This window comes from Felis catus, chromosome A3 (assembly GCF_018350175.1).
Source record: "Felis catus isolate Fca126 chromosome A3, F.catus_Fca126_mat1.0, whole genome shotgun sequence".
Taxonomy (NCBI): Eukaryota; Metazoa; Chordata; class Mammalia; order Carnivora; family Felidae; genus Felis; species Felis catus.
In genome coordinates, this window is record NC_058370.1 from 73598489 (window position 1) to 73615237 (window position 16749).

A 16749-nucleotide genomic window follows, 5' to 3' on the forward strand; every position below is an offset into this window, starting at 1 on the left:
AGGGCCGGCATTGCCACTTAGCAGGATAAGGAGCAGTGCGTTGCCAGTTCAAGGGAAAGGACACCACCAAGCTGCGAGCTTGAAGGTGCCCAAGCATATACACATCCAAAAGGACTAGAGGGCGGAGGGAGTGAATCAAAAATGGAGGGAACTTTTCTCTTGGGGTGCAAAGGAGGGGGGCAGAGCAGAGCAGTAAGAGCTAGGTCAATGCACAGGGGGGCAGGGGAGAGAAGAGACACATGATCATAGCCAATGATGCAAAATAGCCCTCTCTTCTCCTTATCCCTGGGAGGGGACACCTGACCACAGGAAGCCTTCTCATGCACCTCCTTCTGACACCTCTCCTTACTCAAAACAGCATTCTGGGGGATGAAGTCATTGGCATCTGGCCACGAAATGCGGACAAGGCTGATGTCAACTGCGCGTGTGTGACCCATGCTGGCCTCAACATTGTCACAGGAGATGACTTTGGGCTGGTGAAGCTCTTTGATTTTCCATGCACAGAAAAATTTGTGAGTCTTCCTCAGAGGAACTCCCTACACGGCCTCCAGGCTCTTTCCTGTAGTCTGCAGGAGGCAGTGGCCATATCTAGATGGCCATCGAGAATCTAGAGCAAGAGGAATCTTGTTCCAGTCCTGTGGAGATTTGGGGACCCCTAACGTTTGCATCTCCCTTTGGAGGGGAAGTTCTGGAAGCCGGGAGAAGGGAGGTTGGGAGGGGTACAAATTGGCCATCCCAGGCAAGAATGGGACAGGAAAACCCATCAGTGAAAGGCTGGCTAAAAGAAATGTGCAGACGAAATGGGAATCCCAGGAGTGGAGGATTCTGGGACGGGGAGATTTGAGTCCTGGAAGTAGTCTGTGGTTTCCAGGAGGAGCAGGGTCTCAGCGGTCTCCATTCACTTTTGCTCACAGGCCAAACATAAGCGTTACTTTGGCCACTCAGCTCACGTGACGAACATCCGTTTCTCTCACGATGACAAGTATGTGGTCAGCACTGGAGGAGACGACTGCAGGTATGAACATGACTCACCTGCTCTGGTTCCCCGGGCCTGGTTGTTACTCCCTCTTCCTGTCCCCACATCAGGTGTCCCATGGGACACAGGGAGGGGCTGACATCATAGTGACAAGGACTTGTCATGTATGGTCTGGTGACTCTGAACCCAGGTCTTGAAGGGCCCGTGTCCCCAGTAGAGCTGTGCTGGGATTGGTGAGAAGGGGAGGACAGGATTCCTCCTCTGAACATTGCTGGGTGGAGGGACAGATGAGTAAGGGACTCCAGGTGGCTGATTTCAGTAGGACAATCCAAGGCATCATTGCATATAATCAGGTTAAAATGGCCTTGAATAGGTCTTTTAACTCATAACTTCCAGCTGATCACCAGAGTTCTTAAGATGGGTGATTAGGGGGGCCTGGGTGACTCAGTCAGTTAAGCATTAGTTACGTGTCCAACTACTGATTCTACCTCAGGTCATGATCTCACAAGTTGTGAGATCAAGCCCCATGTTGGGCTCCATGATGAGCATAGGGCCTGCTTAAGATTCTCTCTCTCCCTCCATTCCACCCCTGATGGGGAGCACTCGCAGGTGCTCTCAAAATTATTAAAAAAAAAAAAAAAAAAAGCCTCAGTCACCGTGAGAAACAATAAGGGTGTCACCCAGTTTTACATGAGATCTGATGAGAAGTCAAGCCATTAGGCCCAGTGCTAGTTAGTAGCAGGAGATCCTCAACCAGCTATTTGGACTGGGCTGCTTTTAACCTTAACTGCTGCTGAGTGTTAAACAGGCACATGTTCCGTGCGAGGTGTGACTGGCCTTCCAGTGATTTGGAAGGACCCTTACCAGCCTGCTCCAGAGATGACATCAGCCTCTTCAGCCTTTCCAAAGGCCACTTTCTCTTGTCCCTCCAAGTGCATTCCTTATTTGGATTGTGGAGGAACAGGACAAAGTCATTCCTGAATCTCTCATTCTCCACCTCTAATGTAGTTGAAGGGCTTTACTGCAACATGAATATAGGTTTCTGTTCAGCCCAAGCAAAACTCTTGGGGGGATAAAGAAGTGTAGCAATCCTGATATATGTGTATTTTTTTTAACATTTTTTTTTAACGTTTTATTTATTTTTGAGACAGAGAGAGACAGACCGTGAACGGGGGAGGGGCAGAGAGAGAGGGAGACACAGAATCGGAAGCAGGCTCCAGGCTCTGAGCCATCAGCCCAGAGCCCGACGCAGGGCTCGAACTCACAGACTGTGAGATCGTGACCTGAGCTGAAGTCGGACGCTTAACCGACTGAGCCACTCAGGCGCCCCCTGATATATATGTATTTTTAAAGTTTATTTATTTATTTAGAAAGAGAGCCTGGGAGGGGCAGAGAGAGAAGACAGAATCCCAAGCGGACTCCGTCCACACTGTCAGTACAGAGCAGAGCCCGAGGTGGAGCTCAAACCCATGAGCTGGAAGATCATGACCTAAGCCAAAATCAAGAGTTGGACACTTAACTAACTGAGCTGCCCAGGTTCCCCCAGATATTTTTAGTGGTCTGAGAGAGGTTGTGGAAAAGGCACCTGTAGAGAATGTCAACCCACTTCCTATCCAAAAGCATGGTGTAGAAAATGGCCCCCAAGGACGCTGATAGCCGGTGGGAGAGCACAATCTCCAGTCCGCTGTGCCAACAGCGGCTGGCACTTAGAGCCCTTGAGATAATACTGCCAGCAGCTCCCTGTGGAGTGGAAACACCCATTGAAAGCAGCACCCGCCAGACTGTGAACAAGCCAGCAATAAGTGAATTGAGATCCGAGGTGACTTTTGATTACGATGAAAGGCTTAGAAGTCACCTTTAAAATGCAGGACCCCTAGGCCTTTGTAGTCCTGGGAGCCTATTCTGATCCCTGGCTCTATGCTGAACACTAGAAAGGGTTCTCCTACTCAAGTGGAGTTGATAAAACCTTTTCAATAGTAACAAGAGAGATAGTGTGAAGTCAAATTGCCAAAAGTCCTTACATTCAACACATTCAGGCTGCTGAGAACCAAACAAAACAGAAAACAAGAACTTTTTAAAAAAGCAATAGATCTTTATTTTTTTTTTAATGTTTATTTATTTGTGAGAGAGAGAGAGAGTGCACACGAGTGGGGAAGAGACAGAGGGAGACACAGAATCTGAAGCAGGCTCCACGCTCTGAGGTGTCAGCACAGAGCCTGACTTGGGGCTCAAACCCACAAACCGTGAGATCATGACCTGAGCCAAAGTCAGATGCTTAACCGACTGAGCCAGCTAGGCGCCCCCCCCAAAAACAAGCAATAAATCTTTAATTGGTGACAAGATCCCCAATTTGCCTTTAGAAGTTGAAATGTCCAGCACATATCAGCTAAGCTGGACTCGAGAGCACTTGGTAAGATTGTTTTTTGTCACTTGACAAAGTTATGATGCCCAGCCATGCAAGATGACGGTCTGATCTGCCTTTTCAGTGTGTTTGTGTGGCGATGTCTGTAAATGCCGGAACCCTCTTTATTGCTGCTGCTGCTACCACCCAGCAACTGCAGGGGCAGTGACGAGGCCCCTCGTTGCCACCAGCTGCTGGGAAAGGCCTACGCTGCGGGCCGCACAAGTTCCAAGTGCTAGTGAAGTGGGGTGACTGCTCCCAGACTCTGGAATCTCCAAAACTGTGATGCCAAGAAGGTCAGTTCTAAAATGTTAAGAGTGCTTTCCTCTGTTCCTGAGACTATACTGACCACAATGACAAAAAAATCCTGCTAATGTAGCCCACCAACGAAATTTAAAGCCTCAGTTACCCTGACCAATATGTAGCTTTTAATTTGCATCAAAACTTTTACAAAAGATGTTTTGCTATTATGTTTCTATATACTTTAAAAATGTTCATTTTTACAAATGAGTTGAACAAGACAGCTTAATTTAGATGCGCCTAAAGCACTAGAAATATTGATAGCCTCAGTTCTCCACATTTAGCTTTCAAAACCAAATGAGCCATGTACAAACAAGTTGAGAAACTTAATTTTTTAACGTTTCATTTGCAGAGTTTTATATCCATTAAGTGCCTTTGAAAGTTTCCAGTTGTGTGGGCTGCTGTCTCCCCTCCCACAAATTATCTCCTTTCTACATATGGTGCTAAAACTTCAAAACTGAGGAGGGCTACAGGACCCTTAACAGATTCCTGGTCTGTCACCCATGTCATGTGTTTATGTCGAGGCTTCCTAAATGAAAGACATCAGTTACCTGCTTGAGAAGTAGTGGCAGGTGAGCAGCAAAGAAACTTAAATTCAGGAGGGAGGGGGTAAAAATGGGTTTTCACTGTTTAGTGCCAAACCTACAAAATCCAAAATAGAAGTAAAATTAACCTCTACTACAAAATAGTAGGAAAAAAAAGAGAAAAAGAAAAAAAAAAGCTCAAGTGGGTCTAGGATTAACGAACTCTTAATCCTAAAATAATAAATGCGGGGACCCAAGGCTGCACTGGGTCTACCACCCAGTGGGGCTGACTTGACACCACGGATTTGTTCAGATGAACTGATCGAGGTCAAGTCCAGATAAAAAGAAAAAAATCTCAGCAGAACAAATTCCCAAGCCCAAGCAATATTTGAAAGATTATTCAACAAAAACAGGCTAGCTTGGCGTTCGTCAGAGCTGGCTAGATGACACAATGTGACCTGGACAGTATTAACCAGACGACATCCCTGACCTGCCTCACTCCTACTTCACACTTGGCTCACCACTGACTCCAGGAGGGGCTGACAGCACACACCGCGAGGAAGGCTGGTGAGGGCCTGGGGACTCTGAGCACACGTGCACCCATCAGTCCTTCCCATCAGTGAACCAAAATTCTGGGTCTTGAGTTTCTGGCTATTTGCAGTTGTCAGTTTAGCGACAGTGAAATGAAGCATTTTCAATTAAACAGATTACTAACATTTACCCCAGAAGTGCTTCAGCATTCTAAATGGATTAGATCACCCATGAAGCTATTTTTATATGCCAAGTTATGAATGCCTTACATTAATCCCCTGATAGGCTGTCGGGTCCCCAGTTAAGAGTCCCTGTGCAGTCCTGATTCTGTTTTCTGTAACCATGTAACTGGCGATGCTGAGTGATGACCATGTCTGCCTATACTGTACCACCGACCTTTCATAATAATCAGATCTTGTATTGAAATAACCACGTGGAAATAAATTGATCGATGAGGATATGTACAACTATATTTAAAGAGCAATAGTGTCTGTGTCAAGAAAACTTCTTAAATCTTATTTGTAAACATTTATATGGTATGATTTTATGTATGTTTATCCTGCACTGTGTTCTATATGTTAAAATATTGGTGCATGAATTTATTTTCAATTAGCAAAGTATAAAAAATACATAATTTGAAAACATTTTGTATGTGTCAAATAAATTTGATTATGTAAACACAGCTGCACTACGCACTGGAAAGCTTTCTAAGAGTACAAGCCACGGCTCACGAGTTGAAGCAAAGTCTACTGTGTGTATACTTTTAATCTGGTGCAGTTTCATGGAGCCAAAATACCAAACATATTTTGTCTATAAGCTTTATTGATACTTTGCTTTTACAGTTCACAATGCATTCCACAGATTCAGTACAGCTTAAACCACAAATGTATAAATCTTCATTTTATAATTTTTTGCATAACAAGGTTTGATATTTGCAAACAACGTTTTTGGAAGCATTAGATTCAGTCCATAGATTCAGAGTCTGTGACAAAATGAACTACAGTAAGTCTGTGCAATGAAGTTTATGCTGAGGAGTTCTATGTGCATGGCATCGTTTCATGTTGAAAACAGATGGTAGTGCTCCTAGAAATAGATTTTCTTTTTCTAGCTTATGTGCTTTGGAACTACACACGTATAACCAATGACTCTCTGAAATATCAAGCACTGTGGGGTAGCCGGAAGGTAAAGGTCTAAGCTTTGTGAAACACTATATATAGATATATATATAATCTATATTTACTTATATTGGCAATTAATATAACAGTAAGATTCACAATACACCTAGAACATACCAGAAAGGCAAGCTTTTTCACTCTTGCTTTAGTGGTATGATCTCGTCTAAACATTTCATTTCAGAAAATCTGCATCAATCTACACAGACCACACACAGTGCACAAACTGTGAAAAGGATTATTTTTTTCAGCTTCACTTTCTCTGCAATTCCCAAAAAACAGCAAGACTACCTGCAACAAAGTGTAATATACAGCTTTCTCAGATCTTTTTCTATTCACCAGTGCCTCGTATCGGAAAAACAAGTATGATTACGGTTTAAATCCATACATAGCAGCTTACAATACTTAAGATGATGAACACATGGCAGTCAAGACAGGTAATTTTCCTCAGACACCGCATTGCTAAAAATAAAGATCTGTGAAACTGCAATGTCAAGGTTTCCTTCTTCCCTGACCCTCCCCCATGTAATCAAACGAATATCCCCTTTTAAAGATAAACTATTGTTAATGATTTCTGGCTTTTTCATTCAGCTTTGCGCTTCAATCCAGGGATTTTCGCTTGGATTCTACAAATGGAAAGGTTGGGACAAAAGGTCAATATAAATATTTTTAAATTTTAAGTATTTTAAAACGCTATCCTTCAAGAACTACTTGTATATTGCTCAGCTTGTACAAGAAATGAAATCTTAAGGCTGTCAAACTACAAGCTGTAATTATGCCACTTTGCCTGATGAATTAGATTTAAACAAAGCCTTAAATACAACAAAAAGCAAACAGAAATCAACGATTCCAAATGTAGAGAAAAATCGTGTGGCAATACTGTCGCACTTTTTAAGTGTGATTAAGATTTGCTACTCATTATGCCTAGAAGATGAAAACACAAAGTCCAGTACACCTTGGCCTTAGTAAAAAAGAAAACAAAAGTTGCAGATTTTAAGTACTTACTTAGCCATAGCATCTTTAACATTCTTGTTTGCAAGTCCTAGATAATGATCTATCTGCGCCTGAAAGAGAGGTATAAAGGAGTTACTAGAAAATTAACGTTGGTAGAGTCTTATTAACTGTTACTCTGTTCCGGCAAATTAAGGGCTTAATAAAGGCTTAAGAAACCACATTTTTCATATTTATAAGGCTATGGAAACTGGCAATAATACATCTGTTTGAAGTAATAAAGTGAGACTTGTATCCTGAAACCTATACTTAAGAAATTACCTGATGCCGTTCATAAATAACAGGAACGCTGAAGAGTGAAATCAGAGCTGAAAAAGGAAATACACAGCCTTTAAAATCGACTGGGAGGGTTTAGGGAACAAACACGGAAAATGGTAAACTCTTAAGATAGCTAGGCAGTGTTCCTAACGAATGAATAAATACACAAGGATCTCCTGGAGGCACCTGCTGGTGGGGAACCACTGCAGAGCAGTGAGTGAATTAACCAAGGGATGCTGCAGGAACCATTCCTAGCTTAAAATCACGTCACACAGACCTTATAAAATACAGGCATCCCAGGTTAGTGTGATTTATGCCTGCACCATCAGATGAGGCCAGCCCCCATCTGGTTTATCACTATTAACTGGAGCATTCTTCAGGAACTAAAGTAGCAATTCTATACACAGTATCAGTATCAGCAATTTAGCTGACGAGATCACAACCTCAAATATACGTCCTGTCTTCCCCACAACATAAGAATTCTCTCCACTACAATGTCTCTTGGGGTGCCGGGATGGCTCAGTCCGTTGAGTGTCGACTTTGGCTCAGGTCATGAGCTCACAGCTTGTTGAGTTTGAGCCCCTCATTAAGTTCTGTGCTGACAGCTCAGAGCCTGGAGCCTGCTTCAGATTCTGTCTTCCTTTCTCTGCTCCTCCCCCACTCTCACTCTCCCCAAAATAAACAAACATTACAAAAAAATCCTTTGAAATGTTTTTTAAGCTCCTACACACAATCATCTTTTATTGTACAGTTTTTCATTCAAATAGTTTTATAGACTTACCCAAAATCAGTAGTGTCAGACCATTGAACAAGGCACCAACATAGGTAAATACCCACATCAACACTGCAAACTGTAAGAAAACATTAGCCTATTAAAACCACAATTCACATGAAGTTGAAGCTTTCAAATAAAAGCATCCCATCTAACGGCCAACCTACTAGAGGCCTAATTGTTGGAGATTTGGTACATATGGATATTTCATCTTGAAGTCACCAGTCTCAATTCAAAATTTCAGAATCCTAATTAAAATAGATTTGATTCATTTTGTCTGGACTACACTACCAAGTAGTTGATTCAATTTTCTCTGAGATCGGAAAACATGCCAAAGGTATACCTTCCTCCTTCAACTTTAATACAGCATTTAGCTTTTACATGGGAAGACTGAAAAGGGATGAGAATTTGCTATTAAACCTGATTTTAAAGCACTAACAAGTACTTCAGATCCACATGAGCTGAATAATTCAGACATTAAAATCTCAGACATCTGAATAAGTAACAGTGAGGCAGGAGTACTTATGATCAGTGAGAATGGGTTTCAGGTACCAAAATTACCAGCTCCGGCATTTTATAAAGGAACAGAAGCACTGGCTGCCGAGTGATACATGTTTTAATAGCCACAGTTAACCCTGGGAATGAGGATGTCTCAAACTTGTATATGTATTAATAAAACTATTATTCTTTTGGTCACTGCTTTCTTTATGCCTTATTTATAGTTCTTACTATATTAGTGCCAGGCACAGTTTTAAATGCTTTACAAATATTAACTCATTTATTCCTCTTAATTTGATGAGGTGGGTGTTATTATTACCACAGCAGATACAGACAACTAGAGAATAAAGAGTTTTAATACCTTGCTAGCAGTCAGATTTCACTGTCCTCTTTACGGGTAGGGAACTGCAGTGAATTAACTAAACTCTCCTACTTCAGTAATCATGGTCTTAAAATCTAGGTGTGTGTGTGTGTTTTTCTTTTTTTTAAATCATCAAATAAAGCAGTTTGGGAAAGGCTCTTCTAAAAAGAGATTTCATTTTGAGAAGTCCTTTGTTTCCTCTTCATACTTTATTCATGAAAGGCTGGACAAGAGGATTGCAGAGTTTTCTTTCCATTCTAAAATTTGGTGACATCATATAGTACAGACTCAATGACATGATAGAAACAGTTCTTGGAAGACTTAAAACACAAAGTCAGTCTGGATTTTATTATTCTTAATCAGTAATACCTTTGCTTTCTATTAAAAGCCTTCATGTGTCTGGCATTAGCTCTGCCCTAGTCAACAGGTAACACAATATGATGCCACCGTCTACAGTGATTAGTCAGGGACAGACAACAGCCCTCCATCTCCTAGAGGAGGGATCAGCACACCTTTCCTTTCAAGTAAGATAATAAGATAATAACCATGTTTGCTTTTACGGGCCATAGTGGCGGGGTGGGGGGGGTCTTTCATATATTCTTGGAATGTTGTCTCTGAATAGTTTTTGAATATTATCCTTTAAAAAACATAAAAACCATTCTTCGCTCTCAGGCTATATCAAAACCCGCCATGGGTCAGGCAGTAGTTTGCAGACCCTTGAACTGTCTTCTTCCAGATACTCATTCATTCAACAAAATTCGATCGCCTACTAAGAGCTGAGTACCACGCAGTAATTAAGGTGTTGAAGCTCACATTTACTACAGGTTAGGAATACAATCTGGATTCCTCCACCAACTTCAGTTTTACAAATAGCAACACTCTGGTTACCTCTACAACTGAATTTAATGTTCAAGTGACCAAATGCCAAGCATTCTTAATACCTGCCAACTGAAAATCAAAAATTAAATGCTACCTTCCCCCTTCCCCACCACCCCCTCCCCACCCCGCCTCAGTCTTAGCAAGTGCCAAGGTAAGAAAGGTCTGCAGCATGACTCCAGTTAGCAAGGCTTTTCCGTCTCAGAGTTTTACAGACTCCTATTGCAGAAGCTAATTTTAACTTCTGCATTTAAGCAAGTTTGCTAAGGAACATTTTCATGTTTTCATCCATCACTATCGACAAGTCTAAAAGGGAAAAGCATCAACCTTCCACATTTTAGAATAAACTGCTTTAGCAGTAAAGACACCTTTGTCATGACAGAATTCAGATACTAACACACACAGGCTAAAAATAAGTCCTAATTTGGTCATTAAGTCACCCACAAGGCTCCACTCCCAGGTCAGCAAGGAGAGAAGCCCAAGACTTCACACCTAGGCTATCTAAGGGACTCAAATGTCACTGGACTTGCTTCTTGCAGGACACTCTTCCTAAAAGCCACATTACCCAAAGGCAAAGAAAAGAACAGAGGGAGAACTAAATGTGGAACAAGTGACCGACTGGCACGAAGAAGCATGACTAAGGACGGAGGCAGACAGATAGACATACACATTCTCCCTCTCGGGGAGGCATGTACACCCCGGCTCCACAGAATATTGCCGTGCAAGTATGTCAGGCCAATGTTGCCCAAATTTCCCATTTTGAGAGAGAAACCAGAAATTCACATTTTTATGTATCACAGAATTTTTAAATATTGCAAAAAATTTTACATTTCAGGGGCTCCAAACAAAAATGTTAAGTAAAGTTTTCCAGAGAATACACCATCAGAAGAGAAAGGAATGGTAGTTAAGGACATGCATCTAGCAACTGCACAATTATTGGAACTGTTATATAATGAAAGCAACTAACTTTTTTTTTCCTTTGGCAAATATATTAGGTCAGTTAATCTCATCACAGTGCCAAAAGTTAAGTGCTATTATTATCCCCAAAGAGCAGACCAAGACAAAGAACAATTAAGCAAGTTGCCAGACCAGAGGTCACAGTGATCTGAAGTTTATCTGACTCCAGAATCTACCTGCTGTGCCATACAGTAAAACCGCCTACAGAGTAACCGTTATTAATGGAAATTTGTCATGAATGTGCATGCTGTCATTTTTAAACTCAAAATTATTTGACCTTTTTTTGACATCTACAGCCTTATTCATTGGTATCACTTTGCCTACATTTTCCCTAGCCCATTTCCCTTCTAATTTTTCTGTGAGCCAGAGAAAGCAGAAACTGTCAAAATGTGTATGCTAATAACTATATAAGAGCCCAAGAACTAAATTTCAAAGTTCTTCTGGGTCAGCTATTTCTGGAGTGCAGACCTTTTTTGGCTCGCTTTCAGATTTAAGAACTGTATTCTGGAACATTATGAATGCCTGATGTTCGGACAACTATAGCTAGAAATTTTTTTACAATTTTAACATATTTTCACTGAAAGTCACGGAACTGTCATACTGAATCCAGGCTTTATCACCCAAAGCTGTGTTACAGAAAAATAAGAACCTTTGCCTAAAACACATGGCATCTGGTAAATAAAATTATTAGATTTTTTTCTTGAGATTTGAGGTTTCAAAAGCCAGGATCCCACTAATGAAACTTGGAGCCTTACTCATGAAACTCCAAAGCTGAGCCCAGTGGGGACTGTCAAATATCCTCCTTTTACAACAGGCCTGGTGGTAGTGGGAGGAAAGAGTGGGGGGAAAACAAAGGCCTGGGGCTTAGAGTTTAATGCCACAACTTTCAAAAACTGTGATTCTCCAGGCAATATCCACAGATATCCCAATATTCCTTCCTTTCCCCAACCCCCCTTCCTAGTAGCGAGTAAATTTTATAGCTCCCAGGTGGTTCCAATCTGCAGCCCAGACTGAGAACCACTGTTTTAAAATGAACCCGATCAAAGATCCCTCACACATAAGAGCAATCACAGAATTAAACCTTAACTAGGTGGTCTAAATATGTTCAACTACCTTAAACTTGTTTTCTCGTAGTCATGGATCTTATTTAAAAGTTAACAAATATCAGTGGGTTAATAAAATTATCCTGCCTCTTTCTGACTTCTCAGAGACTAATAAAGTACACCAGGCTAAGAAAAGGCTACATACACAGCTTTTGCTACTTAATTTTACTACAGAACATTCCTCCTTTGCTTTCCTTTCATTCATTCTCCTTTCCCCACCTGATGTCTGGCACTCAATGGAACAAACCCCTTTAAGAAATATAACCTTTAAAACAAATCCTGAACGCTGGACAAAACATTTGGCTGCAGTGAAAAACTAATGTTTGAAATAAGTTCTACTGAATGGAATTAGATATATTTTGTTAGTAATTCTGCCATATTTGACTAAAATTCATCCTTTGGGAAATACATTGTTGCTACATCTGTGGACATGTGAGATCTTCTCTAGGACTTAGAAGCTTGTAATTCCCTGCAAAGGAGCAAAACAAATTGAACTACTGCCTGGGAATTTAAAAAGGAGAAATTGCAAAAACATGTCTTATTTGTATCTGTCCAAGTCAACTGCCAAAAGGAGTCTTAGGCCAGGCACAAAGATAACCACCATCTCACATCAGGTCTTTTTCAACAGGCCTGATTGCTCATGAACCTTGAGAGTTTTGTTTTGTTTTTAATCACATTTGAAAGAATAGGCTCCTCTCTCTCACTGTCAAGGAAAAAAAAAAAAAAGTGATGAGCAAAGGGATGAAAAAGTTTCACATGCTAAGAATAGTGGCTCTAAAATTTTCTAAGGAAGAAGGTTTCAAATAAAAGTAATGGTAACTGTGACCCAGAATCTAGAAATGTAGATTATATAAATTTGAGGGCACCAAATTTATGAAGGCAGTGAGTTATAGAAAAACCTCTTTCAAATTTTTGTTTGAAAGCTATTATTTTAAATATGCCACAGAACTTGATACCGTGTGTATTTAAGAACTACATTTAAGAACTTGTAAATGAGACTCCCACTCATTTTCTTGAATTTAGGGTGGTATCCGTTTTCCTAATTGATGAATCATACAAAATCAAAGTAATTCCAATTAGAAGCTGGTGCTTATTTTGGGATGAGCACTGGGTGTTGTACGGAAACCAATTTGACAATAAATTTCATATTAAAAAAAAAAAAAGCTGGTGCTTCTAAGTTTTTTTTTTGTTTGTTTGTTTAATTTTGAGAAAGTGTGTGTGCACACAAGCAGGGCAGAAGCAGAGACAGACAGAGGACCCAAAGCGGACTCTGTGCTGACACCCAACGTGGAGCTCAAACTCAAGAACCATGAGATCATGACCTGAGATGAAGTCAGATGTCCAAATGACTGAGCCACCCGGGTGCCTGTGGTACTTGTAAGTTTTTGAAAATTCAGTGTTATTTAACAAATTCATTTGGAAACTGGAGAGACCAGGACTATTTATTAGCAAACTTTCAAAAGACTGAAAATCTAAATATAGGAAATACAATGAATCAGTCTAATAGGGCCAACATTTCTCTTTTATACTGAAAAAGTAAAAAAAAAAAAAAAAAAAAAAAGAACTGCTTGCTTTAGGGAGAGAGAATAGGGCTCCCTATTAGCTGCTGCGGCTAAAAGGCAAAAAGTAATAGAAGGAAAATCATTTTCTTTAAAAAGAAAACGCTCTTTATATAAACAAAAACTGTGGAGGACTAAGAGTGGTAAATGCTCAAGAATCTATCTATAGAAAAGGATACTATTAAGTATTTTTTATAAAGAGCCAAGAGTGTCAAGATTTTTGTCAGCTTTTTTCAATAAGAGACATTTTAGGCAAGTATCCTGTGTTTCTACATACAGTACCCTTATTCAGTGGAAACAAACAAATGGAATGTGTACCACTCACATACAATGACATTAAGATTTTATTTTAATTAAAGGGGGTCAATTTTTAATTTTTAATTTTAAAGGGGGTCAAAGGGTAAAAGGAAAAAGTTTATTGGCTTTGGAGTTACCCTACTTACCCCAGGATAGGAAACAAAAAAAAAGAAAAGGTTTAACTGAAGTCCCCCAAATAACAGAACCACCAGGCTTATCAAGGAAGACCCTTTGTGTGTATTATCAGAATTTACAACTGAATTACCAAGTGCTTCTCACCCATCACCTTCGCAAAGGTAGGGAGAAAAAGACACACCCTGCCTTTTATTCTTTTGCCTCAACAGGTTTTGAGACCTAAATGCAAACAAAGTTCGTTCTATATGTTAGTATATTGAAGCACCAGTTATTTGTTTGGAGCCCAGGAAGAATCACCACCTGGGAGGTCATCACGCAGCTTTCCTTGAGCTCTGGGGTTGCCAAAAAACACTACTAAAGGAAACCATTCAAGTAACTTTTCTTTTTCTCTTTTCAGAAGTACTGCTAATCTGTAAGGACAAAAAGTAGTAAACTATAATTCTAACACATGTCCTTTTTCCCCCCCAACATTAAGAAACAATGTTTGTGGGGCGCCTGGGTGGCGCAGTCGGTTAAGCGTCCGACTTCAGCCAGGTCACGATCTCGCGGTCTGTGGGTTCGAGCCCCGCGTCAGGCTCTGGGCTGATGGCTCAGAGCCTGGAGCCTGTTTCCGATTCTGTGTCTCCCTCTCTCTCTGCCCCTCCCCCGTTCATGCTCTGTCTCTCTCTGTCCCAAAAATAAATAAACGTTGAAAAAAAAAAAAAACTTAAAAAAAAATGTTTGTTTTAAAGAAATAAAAAACGGTCATAAAAATAAAGTGTTTCACAAACTAAATCTGCCTCATTATGTGCCATTTTCTGCTACAAAGTCACACATATAAAAGTCACTGAAGGCAAAAATTTATCAAGTTCAGTTTCTCTCGCTTATGCTAGCTCCATCATGAATAACATGCCTGCTTAAAAAACAAAACAAAACAAAACAAATAAAAACAAAACAAATAAAAACAAAAAACCAACGCCCTGAGGTAATTTTCAAAGGAAATTAAAAATTGAGCTTTAATAGCAAAATGAAATAATTCATCTTCTAGAAGTAACTTATTCATAAAATTTCCTCATCCTATTTTCACATATCTGTAATTTAAAAGGTGTTTAGAGTATTTCATCAAGCCTCCTCTAACGTTTTCATGCTCCTCTAGCCTTTGCCAAGTATTTCCACACATAACTGTCTACGCCTAGAAATGTATATAGATGACAATAAAATCTGAAAGAACAGAATTTTCTTTTGACTAAAGACATGTGGAAACTTTCAATTAAAATTTGTAAAAACTGGAACATAACACATCATTCCCAGATCAATTTGTTTTATTTTTAAACAGATTTCTTTAAGAACATCTTTTAGACATACAGAGCGCTGCCTTCATGGCTAAACTGTGTAAACATGAAGGATGACTTTTGGTTTCTATCTGTTGCAATTTTTATTAAGTCTATAAAAACAATGACTCTCCTCTATCAAGCTTCATAATGCTTTTGTTTGAAGTCGCCCCCCACCACCAATTTTTGACTGCTAACTTCAGAGATGGTCCTTTGCTGTTTGAAACTTTTATCACTACGTATAGTGTGTTTTCTCAACCAGTTCCCAACCACAACCACTCCCTCTTAAACCACACTAGTACCTTTCTCCTCAATGGTTCACACGTTCTACCCCAGCTATAAGCTATATATAGCGTATATCACTTCAATGAATAGGAACTGGCTTTTTGTGGCACTTATATGTACAAGGTTCTATTCCACTTACTCCAAAGGATTTTGTTATTTTTTCCCTTTGAAAGTAATTAATCAAACATCCCAAATAACACAGCCATCATAGTTTCATTTACAGACTGACATCAGATAATATCAAAGCACTACTACAGAATGTCACTAAAAGCAAGCACTCTATAGATACAAAAGAAATATTAATAAAAGGAAACTAAATGATTTTCCATTAATGCCGTTAGTAAGTAACTGAGATTCCCAGTCCGAAGCTGAAAGGACACAGCTGAAAATAATGTCCATCTACTGGCTTATTAAAGCTAAGTTGTTTGTCAAAAGCACTGAGCATTTAAACCTATTGTAACCTGTTCAGAAATTGCTTCACTGAGTCAAAAGGCCCAATCACGGTATTGCTATGATATCCTTGGTCTGCATGATAAATTGCTATCTCGTACATATCTCTTACCAAAGAAAAATTATAAATACCACCGTAGTACATTTCTACCCAGGCTTAGACTGGAAATGAGTCTATCTTAAGCATGATCACAGACAGTAACACACAAAACACAAATGGTAAGTTCTATGTAAAGAACTCAAGTCTCAGTGCTTAGAACTCATGTTACAAGGTGATTTAGTGCTTGCTTTGAGTCAGTGAACTCCAGGAAAGTTTATTTGCAAGGTGAGACTCTAACAGTCACTCTAGCAAAATCCAAAAACTGAAGAAAGACTTCCAGTAATTACTAACTGAAGATTAGTTGAGGTGTTCCAAGTATCAGAACTTTTCCAGAATAAACATTTCGGGAAAGAGTCCAAGATATAAAATAGCTTATGTGTGTATATAAATCACACATAAGCTAAGAAATTAAGTGCTAGACTCTAAAAGAAAGGCAAAGAGATTAAATCACATTCTGGTATCAAATCTAATCTTCATTCCTACAGTGAAAATTCCCTTTAATGTTCTCACTTTTTTTGTTGTTGCATTTTTTAAATTTAATTTTTTATTTTAATTCCAGTACAGTTAACATACACCGTTATATTAGTTTCAGGTGGACAGTACAGTGTTTCAACAACTGTATACATTACTCAGTGCTCATCATAAATGTATAATTTTCCCACTTCTCATCTTTATCATCTCCAAAAGTATGAATTTCTAACTTATTTTCCTTTAAAAAAGAATAGTACTTTCTTCCACCTCAAATAGTTGATTGGATTCTAATTTTTGACACTTAAGTTGACAGTACATCTTTGTCATTTGATTTCGCTACATACTTGTCATTTACTTTTAATATGGAAAAGTAGAATTTTACACTCCAGTCTTTTGATATTG

At 39.7% G+C, this 16749-nt stretch overlaps 2 protein-coding genes across 13 annotated transcripts in view; one reads left to right on the plus strand and one right to left on the minus strand.

Moving 5' to 3' along the window:
* The window catches only part of EML6 (EMAP like 6), a 313172-nt gene extending 307796 nt beyond the window's left edge, over positions 1-5376 (plus strand). For 6 of the 9 annotated variants that reach the window (XM_045054220.1, XM_019827201.3, XM_019827202.3 and 3 more), the window contains 3 exons: positions 359-512; positions 915-1015; positions 3463-5376. In XM_045054220.1, coding sequence (XP_044910155.1) covers positions 359-512; positions 915-1015; positions 3463-3487 — 280 coding nt within the window. In that variant the 3' untranslated portion in view covers positions 3488-5376. Of the gene's footprint in view, positions 1-358; positions 513-914; positions 1016-3462 lie in introns of those variants that run through there. The other 3 variants (XR_006595565.1, XM_019827205.3, XR_002741131.2) reach the window with 3 other exon arrangements.
* Positions 5377-5534: 158 nt separating this feature from the next.
* Positions 5535-16749, minus strand: part of RTN4 (reticulon 4) — a 73103-nt gene continuing 61888 nt past the window's right edge. For all 4 annotated transcript variants that reach the window (XM_019827207.3, XM_019827208.3, XM_019827209.3 and 1 more), the window contains 4 exons: positions 7955-8024; positions 7177-7223; positions 6910-6968; positions 5535-6530 (listed from right to left, as the gene is read on the minus strand). In XM_019827207.3, the coding sequence (XP_019682766.3) occupies positions 6488-6530; positions 6910-6968; positions 7177-7223; positions 7955-8024 (219 nt within the window). In that variant the 3' untranslated portion in view covers positions 5535-6487. The remainder of the gene's footprint in view (positions 6531-6909; positions 6969-7176; positions 7224-7954; positions 8025-16749) is intronic.